This window comes from Bubalus kerabau, chromosome 8 (genome assembly GCF_029407905.1).
Source record: "Bubalus kerabau isolate K-KA32 ecotype Philippines breed swamp buffalo chromosome 8, PCC_UOA_SB_1v2, whole genome shotgun sequence".
NCBI lineage: Eukaryota > Metazoa > Chordata > Mammalia > Artiodactyla > Bovidae > Bubalus > Bubalus kerabau.
In genome coordinates, this window is record NC_073631.1 from 40,742,180 (window position 1) to 40,758,263 (window position 16,084).

Sequence of the window (16,084 nt, forward strand, 5' to 3'; positions counted from 1 at the left end):
TACATGATATTTTACATGTTTCAATGCCATTCTCCCAAATCTCCCCACCCTCTCCCTCTCTCACAGAGTCCATAAGACTGTTCTATACATCAGTGTCTCTTTTGTCTCTTTTTGTCTATACCCTGTCTCGTACACAGGGTTATTGTTACCATCTTTCTAAATTCCATATATATGCGTTAGTATACTGTATTGGTGTTTTTCTTTCTGGCTTACTTCACTCTGTATAATAGGCTCCAGTTTCATCCACCTCATTAGAACTGCTTCAAATGTATTCTTTTTAATGGCTGAGTAGTACTCCATTGTGTATATGTACCACAGCTTTCTTATCCATTCATCTGCTGATGGACATCTAGGTTGCTTCCATGTCCTGGCTATTATAAACAGTGCTGCGATGAACATTGGGGTACACGTGTCTCTTTCCCTTCTGGTTTCCTCAGTGTGTATGCCCAGCAGTGGGATTGCTGGATCATAAGGCAGTTCTATTTCCAGTTTTTTGAGGAATCTCCACACTGTTCTCCAGAGTGGCTGTACTAGTTTGCATTCCCACCAACAGTGTAAGAGGGTTCCCTTTTCTCCACACCCTCTCCAGCATTTATTACTTGTAGACTTTTGGATCGCAGCCATTCTGACTGATGTGAAATGGTACCTCATTGTGGTTTTGATTTGCATTTCTCTGATAATGAGTGATGTTGAGCATCTTTTCATGTGTTTGTTAGCCATCTGTATGTCTTCTTTGGAGAAATGTCTATTTAGTTCTTTGGCCCATTTTTTGATTGGGTCATTTATTTTTCTGGAGTTGAGCTGTAGGAGTTGCTTGTATATTTGTGAGATTAGTTGTTTGTCAGTTGCTTCATTTGCTATTATCTTCTCCCATTCTGAAGGCTGTCTTTTCACCTTGCTAATAGTTTCCTTTGATGTGCAGAAGCTTTTAAGGTTAATTAGGTCCCATTTGTTTATTTTTGCTTTTATTTCCAATATTCTGGGAGGTGGGTCATAGAGGATCCTGCTGTGATGTATGTCAGAGAGTGTTTTGCCTATGTTCTCCTCTAGGAGTTTTATAGTTTCTGGTCTTACGTTGAGATCTTTAATCCATTTTGAGTTTATTTTTGTGTATGGTGTTAGAAAGTGTTCTAGTTTCATTCTTTTACAAGTGGTTGACCAGATTTCCCAGCACCAGAAAATGCTAAGACAGTAATTATGTATTTTAATACTACATTTCAAATTTTAATTGTATTAACTCTCTTCACAAAGGAAATCGATACTTTTATACTTTCTTCCACTTTTCCTCTTCAATTATGTATTGGTCTCCTGGATTTCTTTAAATTTTCCATTCATTCCCTTTCTTCCTCTCTCTTTAATCTCTTTTTCTTTCACTCATTATTACAGGTTTATATCCTTTACACAATCTTTGAAATATTTTAGGAAAGCAGTCTGTTACATTTTGTGGGAACTTAGTTTTTCCCCTGGATTTTTAAAAACACTTTCAGTATACTTGAAGTAGCTTAAGTTGGATATATCAGTATATGAACTTACGATCTCCAGGAATACACAATAGTCTTTTGACCCAGATGTTCACTCTTCTATTGTTTTAGGTAAATACATTTATATATTTTTTTAATTTTATTTTATTTTTAAACTTTACATAACTGTATTAGTTTTGCCAAATATCAAAATGAATCCACCACAGGTTTTAAATAGATCATATTTTCAGTTCTCTTGAATTTAGTTTTTACTTTTTTTCTGGAGCAATTAATTATAACAGATCATATTTTGTGGTTCTAACATATCCATCATTATTTTGAAACTTCTTTACTCTTTATTTTTCTCTGTATCATCCTAAGCCTTTCTTCATTCTGTGACAATAGGATTGATTTCTATCTTACTTCATTTTGTTCCCAGGATGTGTCTAATGTATTAACAGCTTTTAAATGGGATTATTTGCATTTACCTCTCTTATCCCCATTTTCTGGAGAAGGAAATGGCACCCCACTCCAGTACTCTTGCCTGGAAAATCCCATGGACAGAGGAGCCTGGTAGGCTGCAGTCCATGGGGTTGCTAAGAGTCGGGCACAACTGAGTGACTTCACTTTCACTTTTCATTTTCACCCATTGGAGAAGGAAATGGCAACCCACTCCAGTGTTTTTGCCTCGAGAATCCCGGGGATGGGGGAGCCTGGTGGGCTGCCATCTATGGGGTCGCACAGAGTCGGACACGACTGAAGCGACTTAGCAGCAGCAGTAGCAGCATCCCCGTTTTCACCCCACCTATCATTTTGTCATCTCATTTTTTAACTATGCCCTCCATATCCCTCTTCCTTCTATTCCTTTTTTTTTTTAGTTGAAATATTGTTGATTTGCATGTTGTGTTAGTTTCTGGTGTATAGCAAAAATCATATACATGTATATTTATAGTTGTATATACATATTTCTTTTTCATATTATTTTCCATTACGGTTTATTGTTGTTGTTTAATCTCTAAGTTGTGTCCAAGTCTTTTGTGACCCCATGGACGGAAGCCCACCAGGCTTCTCTCTCTAGGGATTTCCCAGGCAAGAATTCTAGAGTGGGTTGCCATTTTTTTCTCCAGGGGTTCTTCTCAACCCAGGGATAGAACCTGCATCTCCTGCTTGGCAGGCAGATTCTTTACCACTGAGTCACCTGGGAAGCCCTTATGTTTTATTACAGGTTATTGAGTATAATTCCTTAAGCTATATGGTAAGACCTTGTTTATTCTTTCATATATAATAGGGTGCATCTGCTAATCCCAATCCATTCCCCTCCCAGACCCCTCCCCTCTGGCAACTACAAGTCATCTCTCTATATCTATGAGTCTGTTTGTGTTTCATAAATAAGCTCATTTGTGTCATATTTTAAATTCTGCAAATAAGTGATATCATATGGTAATTGCCTTTCTCATTCTGACTTTATTTCATATAATAATCTCTAGGTCCATTGTGTTGCTGCAAGGGGCATTATTTCATTCTTTTCATGACTGAGTAATACTCCATTATATATATATTGATCACATCTTCTTTATCTATTCTTCTGTCCATGGACATATAAGTTGTTTCCATGTCTTTTGGCTATTGTAAATAGCACTGATATGAACATTGGAGTGTATGTATCTTTTTGAATCGTAATTTGTCCACAGATAAGCCCAGGAATGGGATTACCATATCATACAGTAACTCTATTGTTAGTTTTTTGAGGAACCTCTGTACTGCTTTCATAGTGGCCGTACCAGTTTACATTCCTATCAACAAAGTAGAAGGGTTTTCTTTTCTTTGCACTTTCTCCAGTATTTGTTATTTGTTGACATTTTAATAGTGGCCTTTCTGTTCAGTGTACTTCTGATTTGCATTTCTTAAATAATTAGCAAGCAGTGTTGAGCATCTTTTCCTGTGTCTATTCAGTTAAGTTCAGTTACTCAGTCATGTCCTACTCTTTGCGATTTCATGGACTGCAGCACACCAGGCTTCCCTGTCTATCACCATCTCCCAGAGCTTACTCAAACTAATGTCCATCAAGTCAGTGATGCCATCCAACCATCTCATCCTTTGTCATCCCCTTCTCCTCCTGCCTTCAGTCTTTTCCAGGATCAAGGTCTCTTCCAGTGAGTCAGTTCTTCGCATCAGGTGGCCAAAGTATTGGAGTTTTAGCTTCAGCATCAGTCCTTCCGATGAGTATTCAGGACTGATTTCCTTTAGGATTGACCGGTTTGATATCCTTGCACTCCAAGGGACTCTCAGGAGTCTTTTCCAACAAGAATTCAAAAGCATGAATTCTTCAGCACTCAGCTTTCTTTATCGTCCAACTCTCACATCCATACATGACTACGGGAAAAACCATAGCTTTGACTAGCCAGACCTTGTTGACAAAGTAATGTCTCTGCTTTATAATATGCTGTCTAGGTTGGCCATAGCTTTTCTTCCAAGGAGCAAACATCTTTTAATTTCATGGCTTCAGTCACCATCTGCAGTGATTTTGGAGCCCAAAAAAATAAAGGCTGTCACTGTCTCCATTGTTTCCCCCTCTATCTGACATGAAGTGATGGGACCAGACGCCATGATCTTAGTTTTCTGAATGTTGTGTTTTAAGACAAATTTTTCACTCTCCTCTTTCACTTTTATCAAGTAACTATTTAGTTCTTCACTTTCTGCCATAAGGGTGGTGTCATCTGCATATCTGAGCATATTGATATTTCTCCCAGTAATCTTGATTCCAACTTGTACTTCATCTAGCTGGCATTTGGTATGATATACCCTGCATAGAAGTTAAATAAGCAAGGTGACAATAAACAGCCTTGACGTGCTCCTTTCCTGGTTTGGAAACAGTCTGTTGTTCCATGTCCAGTTCTAACTGTTGCTTCCTGACCTGCATACAGATTTCTCAGGAGGTAGGTAAGGTGATCTGGTATTCCCATCTCTTTAAGAATTCTCCACAGTTTGTTGTGATCCACACAGTCAAAGGCTTTGGCGTAGTCAATAAAGCAGAAGTAGATGTTTTTATCTTGCTTTTTTAATGATCCAATGGATGTTGGCAATTTGATCTCTGGTTCCTCTGGCTTTTCTAAATCCAGCTTGAACTTCTGGAAGCTCACAGTTCACGTATTGCTGAAGCCTGGCTTTGAGAATTTTGAGCATTACTTTACTAGTGTGTGCTGATCCTGCTGCTAAGTCGCTTCAGTCGTGTCCGACTCTGTGCGACCCCATAGACAGCGGCCAACCAGGCTCCCCCGTCCCTGGGATTCTCCAGGCAAGAACACTGGAGTGGGTTGCCATTTCCTTCTCCAATGCAGGAAAGTGAAAAGTGAAAGTGAAGTCGCTCAGTTGTGTCCGACTCTTAGCGACCCCATGGACTGCAGCCTACCAGGCTCCTCCATCCATGGGATTTTCCAGGCAAGAGTACTGGAGTGGGGTGCCACTGCCTTCTCCTTACTAGCATGTGAGATGAGTGCAATTGTGTGGTAGTTTGAGCATTCTTTGGCATTGCCTTTCTTTGGGATTGGAATGAAAACTGACCTTTTCCAGTCCTATGGACACTGCTGAGTTTTCCAAATTTGCTGGCATATTGAGTGCAGCACTTTCACAGCATCAACTTTCAGGATTTGAAAAAGCTCAACTGGAATTCCATCACCTCCACTAGCTTTGTTCGGAGTGATGCTTTCTAAGGCCCACTTGACTTCACATTCCAGGATGTCTGGCTCTACACCATCGTGATTATCTTGGTCATGAAGATCTTTTTTGTACAGTTCTTCTGTGTATTCCTGCCACCTTTTCTTAAGATCTTCTGCTTCTGTTAGGTCCATACCATTTCTGTCCTTTATTATACCCATCTTTGCATGAAATGTTCCCTTGGTATCTCTAATTTTCTTGAAGCAATCTCTAGTTTTTCCCATTCTATTGTTTCCCTCTATTTCTTTGCATTGATCACTGAAGAAGGCTTTCTTATCTCTCCTAGCTATTCTTTGGAAATCTGCATTCAGATGGGTATATCTTTCCTTTTCTCCTTTGCCTTTCACTTCTCCTTTCTCAGCTATTTGTAATTTGCCTCCTCGGACAACCATTTTGCCTTATTGCCTTACTTTTTCCTGGGTATCTTTTTGATCACTGCCTCCTGTACAATGTCACGAAATTCCATCCATAGTTCTTCAGGCACTCTATCAGATGTAACTCCTTAAATTTATTTGTCACTTATAATCGTAAGGGATTTGATTTAGGTCATACCTGAATGGTCTATTGGTTTCCCCTAGTTTCTTCAATTTAAATCTGAATTCAGCAATAAGGAGTTCATGATCTAAGCCACAGTCAGCTCCTGACCTTGTTTTTGCTGACTGCATAGAGCTTCTTCATCTTTGGCTGCAAAGAATATAATCAGTCTGATTTTGGTATTGACCATCTGGTGATGTCCATGTGTAGAGTCATCTCTTGTGTTGTTGGAAGAGGGTGTTTGCTATGATCAGTGTAATCTCTTGGCAAAACTCTGTTAGCCTTTGCCCTGCTTCATTTTGTACTCCAAGGCCAAATTCGCCTGTTACTCCAGGTATCTCTTGACTTCCTACTTTGCATTCCAGTCCCCTATAATGAAAAGGACATCTTTATTGGTTGTTAGTTCTAGAAAGTCTTGTAGGTCCTCATAGAACTCTTCACCTTCAGCTTCTTCAGCATTACTGGTCGGGGCATAGATTTGGATTACTGTGATATTGAAGGGTTTGCCTTGAAAACGAGCAGAGATCATTCTGTTGTTTTTGAAATTGCACCCAAGTACTGCATTTCAGATTCTTTCATTGACTTTGAGGGCTACTCCATTTCTTCTAAGGGATTCTTACCCATAGTAGTAGATATAATGGTCTAAGTTAAATTCACCCATTCCAGTCCATTTTAGTTCACTGATTCCTAAAATGTCTATGTTCACTCTTGATATCTCCTGTTTCACCACTTCCAATTTGCCTTGATTCATGGACCTAACATTTCAGGTTCCTATGCAATACTGTTCTTTATAGCATTGGACTTACTTCCATCACCAGTCGCATCCACAGCTGGGTGTTGTTTTTACTTTGGCAAATGTATCTGTTCACCGTCTGTATGTCTTCTTTGGAGAAATGTCTACTTATGTCTTCTACTCACTTTTTTATTGGGCTGTTTTGGGCTTTTGTTGTTGTTGTTGTTATTGAGTTGTATGAGCTATTTGTATTTTTTGGAAACTAAACCTTTGTCAGTTGCATCATTTGCAAATATTTTCTCCCAGTCCATAGATTGTCTTTTAATTTTGTTTATGGTTTCATTTGCTGTGCAAAAGCTTGTAAGTATGATTAGGTCTCATTTGCTTATTTTTACTTTTATTTCTATTGCCTTGGGACGCTGTCCTAAGTAAACATTAATGTTATTTATGTCAGAAAATGTTTTGCCTGTGTTTTTTTGTAGGAGTTGTATGGTGTATTTTGAGTTTATTTTTGTGTATGGTGTGGGGGTGTGTTCCAACCTGGTCGATTTACATGTGGCTGTCCCGCTTTCCCAGCAGCACTCCACACAAAAACTACTCGAACTGATAAATGAATTCAGCACGATAGCAAGATACAAGATTAACATACAGAAATCTGTTGCATTTTTTTACACTAGCAATGAATATCAGAAAGAGAAAGTTAAAAAAAATCCCTTTTAAAGTAGAATAAACCTGTTCAAGGAGATTAAAGGCTTATACGCTAAGAACTATAAAACAGTAATAAAGGAAATTGAAGATAATTCAAAGAAATAGAAAAATATTCCATGCTCTTGGATTGGATGAATTAATATTGTTAAAATGATAATGTTGCCCAAAGCAATCTACTGATTTAATGTGATCTCTATCAAATTACCCATGACATTTTTCACAGAGCTAGAGCAAATAATCCCAAATTTATATGGAACCATAAAACACTCAGAATTGCCAAAGCAATCCTGAGGAAAAAGAACAAAGCTAGAGGCATAACCCTCCTCGACATCAGACAATATTACAAAGCTACAGTAATCAAAACAGCATAGTATTGGTACCAAAACAGATATTCAGATAAATGGAACGAATAGAGAGCCCAAAAATAAACCCACACACCTACAATCAGTTCATCTACAGCAATGGAGCCAAGAATATACAGTGGAGAAAAGACAATGTTCTTTCTACTCTTAATCAGAACTATGTGCCATGTTGTATTATAAATATCTTCTCTGGAGTAGGATTAATTTCTATTTTATTAATACAGCTAAAATGGAAGTTTTGGGAAACTAAGAGACCTGGAGGCTGGTCAAAGACATTTTTATTGCTACTTTGCTCTCTATTCCAAACAAGATTACAAAACACCCTCACATGTCCTCTGTGTGTGTGTTGTCTCTCTCCTTTGGTTCAAAGGCTCAAGATGATCTGGCATTACTGTCCCTCCCATCCATCAATCTCCCCCAACCTGTGGAGAGAGTGGACACAGAGGTTTTTGTCATCCATGCATTTGATTTCAATGACAAAGGCATTTTGTAGCTATAAAAGGATAAGCATGATTGATAGTGATAACTCATAATTAATGCATGCATCCTTTGAGACCACCTCAGTAGACATGTCTCTTTTTTACTTTTAGTAGAAACAGTAAAGAACAAGCTGGAACCGTCTTTGAGTAGGAAAAACTTAACAAGAGCTTCACAAGTATCACACTATGGAGCATGTGAATTTAACCTTCCAAGAAAAAAATAGGCAATGTGATGATTTGAGAATGTTAGTTAACAAGTTTTTAATTCCACCTTTCTTCAGAAGTGAGAAAGTGAAAACAACAACAAATTTTATATGCTGGCAAGTTGGAGTTTCTGAACCTACCACCCATAACCATGAATTTTTTCCAGAAAAATTAGTTTTGTTTTTTTCCTTTCATCATGCTAATTGATGTGATCAATTCTGACTTCAGCTCCTATTAGCTTCAAATAGTTGGGGTGTTGTCCTTGACTCCCTCCCTATCATTTAGAATACTCTTTTTTTCCCCTCCATCTCAGTTACAGTTTGAGGAATGGAGCAGTATTAGTTCTGTCTGATTTATTATGGGTTTGGAGGAAAGAAATATAACTGTTTTACAGAAAAAGTTTCTGCCCTGATTGATGAGGTTTTGCTCTCTGTCTTGAGATTTGAATGAAAAATAAATTTTTTGGCAGCATTCACTTAACAAAGTCCATGGTACATTCAGCAGCCATTTTCTAAAAAAATTAACAAAATGAGTTTGTCACTTTAAGAAAACAATGACAGTAGTTGTCGTCAATGACAAAAATCAACTTTTAAGTAAAAATGAAATTTTCAAAAACTTTTATCTGCTTCCCTGAGCTTGACAGCTTTTCATAATTCAGACTTTTTTCATGATATGGGTGGTGATATTAACAAAAGTGTTTTTAATATTGTATGAATTGTGTCAAGTTTTTGAAGACCTACATAACTCAATAGACCATTATTTTACAAAATAAATAGTGTATGATGTTACCAATTCAGGTAAAGTTAAATGATTCATTCAAGGTGCAAGATAGACTATAGTATTTTAAAGTAAAAGTACAAAAAAAGTTTATTGATATGGTTTCAGATTCTACATTTCCATTAATCTTTTAAAAAAACACTGCTTTTCATGTTTTGGTAGTATCAAAGATTTTCCACAGTTATCTGAAAAGGATACTAAAATACTCCTTCCTTTTCCAACTATGTATATATGTAAGACCATCATATATTTCAACTAATACAACATATTGAACTGGATTTAATGTAGAAACAAGTATGAGAATTCAGCCATCCGCTATTAAGCCAAGTACAGATGAAATTTGAAAAAAAAATAAAATAAAATGGCATGCCTCACTGTTTTTTTAAATTATGGTTATTTTTCATTAAAATCCCTACTTACAGGTATATTCTTGTCATTTTAATGGAACCAATGAATAAATATTTGTAAATATATACTTTTACTTTTTAATTAGAAACTTTAATGTTCTTTGAGGACCAGTGTTTTCTTTTTGTAATATAAAGAAAGCCTGAGATTGAAACATATGAGAACAAATGATCTATATCCATGTTAAAGACCTTCACTGGATTTCAATTGTTCTAAAGATAAAATGCAAATTCTAAACATAGTACCACTTAACAGTGTATTATAATCCCATGAATATTTATTTAGTTCCTTGGTCCAGTGATGTTGCCTTTTGTGGACACACTGTTCCTTCTCTCTAGGATGTTCTTCTCCATCCATATCACCTAGTTAATTCTTTCTTATTCTTCTGGTTTCAGCTCATGAAGTTCTTTCCTAGACTTTATTGTAACCATGCTTTTTTTTTTAATTTATTTTTATTTTTAAACTTTACAAAATTGTATTAGTTTTGCCAAATATCAAAATGAATCTGCCACAGGTATACATGTGTTCCCCATCCTGAACCCTCCTCCCTCCTCCCTCCCCATACCATCCCTCTGGGTCGTCCCAGTGCACTAGCCCCAAGCATCCAGTATCATGCATCGAACCTGGACTGGCAACTCGTTTCATACATGATATTATACATGTTTCAATGCCATTCTCCCAAATCTTCCCACCCTCTCCCACTCCCACAGAGTCCAAAAGACTGTTCTATACATCAGTGTCTCTTTTGCTGTCTCGTAACCATGCTTTTATACATCAGAACATCTTCTCTCTTTCTAATTGTATCTTTACTGAAGAAATTATTTCATTGAAGTATTTCTTCCTAATAGACTGAAAAACCATAAAACCAGTAAGCATGTGTATGATGGCTTACCATTGTATCCATTCTTCCTAACAGAGTGCTTATCACAAAGTAGAGTGGGAAATAAAATATTTGTTGGTGAATGAGTAAGTGAATAAATGTGTGAATCAATATAAGAGAGAATATCCATTGAAATCAACATAGAGTTTGACCTAGCATGAATTGCTTCTTCACTAATGTAAAGATCCAAGATAAATACTAGAAGAAGAATATCTTGAATTCATTTAAATCACTCATATTTTTCCCTAGTGCAATTTTACTACTATATATTCTTGTTGGCCACTTCTCTTACAAAGAAAATAGAATGGAAGTATATATAATATACAACAACATTTAGTTGTGTTAGCAAGTGTTCCTTTGTAAGCCTTGTAGGTAGTGAGCAACTGTTGGCAGACAGCTTCTTGTATTTCACTTGACTTAATGTTTGCTATAAATTAGAATTCTATTATTTGTATGTACGACTATCTTTCTACAGTCTCCTATTGTCTCATCTATTACCTCTTTTGGCCTAAAATCTACAGTTGAGTGACACCTACTTGCATTTCCTCCATACCTCTCATGTTACTAGCTTATCATTATACTTAACATACCTCATTTTAAGTTTATAATTTATTAGTTTTCCTGTGAGACTTTCTACTCCTTAAGGGCTTGGACTGTATTCTGTTCATCTGTGTATCCATAGGATATGATAAGGTGTTGAGCTCTTGGTTAACACTCAAAAAATGAATGTACAAAAAACTTATTGAATGAACCAGTTAATAAATGACATGACATATTCCTTAACTTTTTAATTAAATTGTTCCAGTTAAAACTCAGGTAATGGGAGAAATCAAGATTGCATTGAAGAAAGAAATGAAGACAGATGGGGAACAACTAATAGTTGAAATCCTACAGTGTAGAAATATTACCTACAAATTTAAATCTCCTGATCACTTACCAGGTATCTAATTTTATGATAATAAGCAATATAATGTATCTAAGAACTCCTTAGGAGAATGAACTAAATGCCCTAGAAAATGCTAACTAAAATTTGGACTGTGTATCAAATATATCTGAAAAAAAAATATGAAATAAGAATTAATTTATAATCTTATAAATCTAATCTTATATAAAGCAAATTGATATTTTCCTGGTTAAAAATTAGATTTTTTTTCCAATGCAGACTTAGAGTGATATATTTATTATACAAGTAAACATTTAAACTGCTAAGAAAATTGGTGTGTTTTAATTAGGTATATTTTAATTGCTCTATGTTGTCTGAAACAAGTTGTTCACAGTCTACTGGCTTTATGTAAAATGTAAGGAAGCTCTCAGTATACAATTATAATGCTAATTGTATAAATGTATTGTTAGTGGACACTTAACAAGCTGAATTCTTATTTTCAGATTTATATGTGAAACTATATGTGATGAACATATCTACCCAAAAAAAGGTGATCAAGAAAAAAACAAGAGTATGTAGACATGATCGAGAGCCTTCATTCAATGAAACTTTTAGATTCAGCCTAAGTCCTGCTGGACATTCTCTTCAGGTAACTCATACCGTTCCTATTTTTAAATGTTCACCTATACTGTACTTATTTACTATTTAATTATTCAATATTTATATGCCAATCATATACTATGTGACATTTTACAAGTTAATTTTAGAGGTAACTTTCCAGGGGCCCTTGAAAATTCCACAACCCATTCACTCCATCTAATTAGCCTCTATCCTACCTACTCAGTTTCATTTACACAGATTTTTTTTTCACACTCACTGCCACTAATCCTCTTTGGGTCTTCATCTTTATTATGCAAATCATTTCAGCACTATACCTGGCCTACTTGCCATCACTATCTTATGCTTTTAATTCATTTTATCACACTACTGGCAGAGATATCTTTTAAAAACACTGACTAGATGACCCTCCAATGATTCACTGTTAGCCTGACCCATTCAGAATCCTCTAAAGTGAGTTATATTTATTTAATTTAATTGTATTCCATTTAATTTCATCTCTTTGTATACTTTTCCACTCTCTTTACTTCAGTCACACCAGAATCTTCAAATTCTTGGATTGTTTGCTTGTATTTTTCCTCCCCTTCAGTACTCCCTTCTTCATTTCTCTCCATCTCTTGCAATATTCCACATCTTTCAATGTAAAGTCATCTCTTTACTGATGGCTGCGGTATACTTCATCACACCTTATTCACATGTTTTGCTTATCTTATTAGGCCATTACTCCCAGTTTTGTGCAACCATTTCTGTACTTACCTGCCACTGTTTCTGTACTATCAACTTCTCCGGTGCAAAGCTTGATTTTCATTGCTCTCTCTTCTGCAGCCTAGCACAATGCTTATACATAGTATGCCTTTGGTAGATGTAGAGACAAGGAATGAGAAAGGAGAAAGAAGAGGGAGGGTAATGATGAAAAATGTGGGAAGAGAAGACCATGGTTTTGTTACTTAAATGAAGGCCTGTGCTGGAGACTAATGTAAGACATATTATAAAGCAAAAACTGCATTGAGAGGATTAACTGACAGAGTTAAAGGGAATAATAAGATTAAAAGACACTCTGAAGTCTGTGTGAACAGATGTGTCAGGCACAGAGGCTGAGTAGTTAAAGAAGGGATAGAGGGAGAAAAAAATCATGAGTTTGTCTGAAATGTGATAAATTTGATGAGGGCAGGTCCAAATGAAATATATAATTAGGCAATTTGAAATCACAAAATAAAAGGCTTGAAAAGATAGAAGAGTAGATTTTGAAGTCAGAAACATAAAAGTAAATTTTGGCCAGGAATAAAGATGAATTATCTGAAGGAGATTCCAAAAAGAAAGAGAGAGCGTAAGAGAGTTATCAAGGATTAATGGCTGTCTCTACCTTGTCTCTACCTTTCTTTCAACTGATCCCTAAAAAAAAAAAAAAAAAATTATTGAGTTTGAGATCCCATGGAATTTCAACTAATGTAAATTCTACATATGACAAGAAACCACTTTAGAAGAGCTTACTATAGTAAAACCCCCAGTAAATTAAATGGTATTTAAAATCAATGTTATGTTCTATCTGCCTTGTAAACTCTTACTTATTTACTTACCACTCAAATAATTTTGTATTTGAGTTGGTTTTTCATAAACTAGTAAAGTTCTTTTCTGAAACTTTCTATCAATTTAAGCATAAACTGAGTTAGAATTAGCTAATAACACATATCTTATCTAGAATTCTGTCCTTCAGGATAGGTCTCTGCCTTTGGGAAATGTTGATATGAATTAATTAATATTATGCAGATCTTTTGAGGTCATCTTAGTTATTAGTTCTCCTACAAGGATGTCTGCTAATTCCTCTCACCCTCACCCTTTCTTGTCTGTGTTACTTCTTTGATGTGCAAATGTCCATAAAAGAAATTGAAAATGTACACACAAATAGATATATAATTTTGACTATTTTTTTCTAGATTTTACTTTTTTCCAATGGAGGGAAGTTTATGAAAAAGACCTTGATTGGCGAAGCCTGTATCTGGCTTGACAAAGTGGATCTCAGAAAAAGAATAGTCAACTGGCACAAACTTTTGGTCAGTCCTACTCAAACCCACTGAAGAAATGTGTCTGCTCAGGGTATAGAAAGTGCTTTAAATAATCTTAATCATGACTATAGTTGAATACTATTGGTTCTAAGCTGTTTTCAGGGGTAATCATGAGAAGAGGAACAAAAAGCAAAAGCATACTGAAACCTTTGCAAATGTATGGTTGTGGAACATAGAAAAAAACTCAAAAGAAAAAGTCCATATATTGAAGACAAGAAAAAAAAAGAAGTTCTGAAACCTTGGATTTCTTGTGGCTGTCACGAAAAACAGTGAGAGAAATTTTGATTACTTAATGCAAAACATTTTTGAGTAGAGTTGAGCTATAGTGAACTGAAGGCTGAGACTTAAAGATTAATATGGTTTCTAATGCAGGCAAAAGTAATCCTTTATGCAGAAGAGCTTGGTTGAAAGGAAGGAACTGATGTAACAAATCTCAGTTTTCAAAAGTCTTTCTTCTTCATCTTCTCAGATAACTGTTTTGAGATTCTGACATAAGATACACCTACAGTGTGTATCCAGACTAGAAAGAAGTAAGGAGGACCAGAGATTTAGAAATTATAGCTTTTAGATCATGTTGTATAAGTTTTCTCTGTGTCTAAATGTTATAAGGGTGAACAACACCATTTTTGGAGTTCATGTTGTAAAAGCACATTTGTATAATTTGAAATAATGTATACTGAAAATTATACTAAGTAGAAATGGAATTACATGTATCTAGAAGTAAAGCCATGACTGGCTAATGGAAAAGAATATTGTCCCATAAACTGTTGAAACCTTGGTTGAAAACATCAAAATCTCCATAAATAACCCTTAATCCAAGACATTTTCAATCTGCATACCAAAGGACCTAGATTAAATTGATATATTCTAGGAAGCATGATAACTTGTGCTTTGTGAAGTTGCAAATCAATGTACTATCCCACATATTTTCTTTCTCTGAAGTAATAAATGCACAGGGAGAAAGTTCTTCCTCTGGCAAACAAATCATACTAATCTGTGACATTGATTAATTGGTGTCATTTCCTGCTCTTCCACAGTTTCTTTTTTCCTTACTATGTTAACTGATTGTAAAATGAAAACCCTGACACCAAATTCAAGTTCTCCCTAGTGCTCTATTTTCCTACTTTTTAGTGACAGTATCACAGTAATCAAGTTCATCAGTGTTGGGAAAATATGTGAAAAATCAATGTTATATTAAGGTGAAAGTGTTCTTTGAGCTACTTTAATAATATAGAATAAAAGGACCAATGTCTAAGTCATTAAAATGAAACATCCTCTTCCCCATCAACCAACAACATGAACAAGGAAGTTACATGGACTTAGAGGAGATGAACTCAGCTGGGATTCAAAGCCTGGCTTCTGGCCTTCGTTCTGCCACTAACTGTCACCGTGCACATGTCACTTAAACTCAATTTTCCTCAGTTTTCTTATTTGTGGGAAAATAGAATTACATATTCCTAACCTTCCTAATGGGATGTTGAGATGATCAAACTAAGTGATCTATGAGAAAAGATGAAAGCACATTTCCAAATATAGTTTTATACACATAAGTGAGGAATAGGCATTATGCAGTTTTTTCCCCAATTTTGTATGTGAAAAAGCATCTTTGAAACCAATGGTAAGCAAAGACATGCATAAAAGCAGTATATTAACTCCAAAACCAATTTTCTTAAAATATGAACTTATATAAACTTTCATTTAACCAAAAAAGGTTAAAAAAATTTTTTAATGTTAAAAACTTAATAAAAATAATTTACAAATTGGGTTATCATAAATTAAATAAATTATACTGATCTTATACTATTCCCAAACCCACAAAAATAAATTGCTTCTCTGTGAATTCTGAGTTTAAAAGCTGCTTCTTTATTCAAGGGTGAGGTTTTAGTGGAATTAGAGAAATTTTCTAGAAACATATTGGTCAGATATTGAATTTTCTCATTTTTAAAGAAAAACATACTTGAAATCTGACAGACATTGATTAAATTTAAGACATTAAAAATTAAATAATTTATAATAAACTCCATGTTACATATCTTTATTATATATAGAGGTATATAAATTCACTCCTTTCCAGTCTAGAAAAGGTAACAGTCACTTTTCTTCCCTCTACTTTGTAATCTCCCTCCCCTGACAATGCAATTTTATCATTGATTATTGCTGTAAAATGAGCATGTGGTGAGAGGATCACTAAGGATTTGATATTGCTAGAATTTTATTTTTAGAGACATCTAGATCTGCTGGTGGTTGCCATGGATATTTCCAGC

General features: G+C 35.4%; 1 protein-coding gene across 1 annotated transcript in view; it reads left to right on the top strand.

Annotated features, from left to right (window-relative positions):
* Positions 1–14,056, top strand: part of PCLO (piccolo presynaptic cytomatrix protein) — a 396,812-nt gene extending 382,756 nt beyond the window's left edge. Inside the window, exons 23-25 of the mRNA XM_055590106.1 lie at positions 11,062–11,196; positions 11,643–11,788; positions 13,692–14,056. Of these exons, the coding sequence (XP_055446081.1) occupies positions 11,062–11,196; positions 11,643–11,788; positions 13,692–13,832 (422 nt within the window). The 3' untranslated portion in view covers positions 13,833–14,056. The remainder of the gene's footprint in view (positions 1–11,061; positions 11,197–11,642; positions 11,789–13,691) is intronic.
* The last annotated feature ends 2,028 nt before the right edge of the window (positions 14,057–16,084 follow it).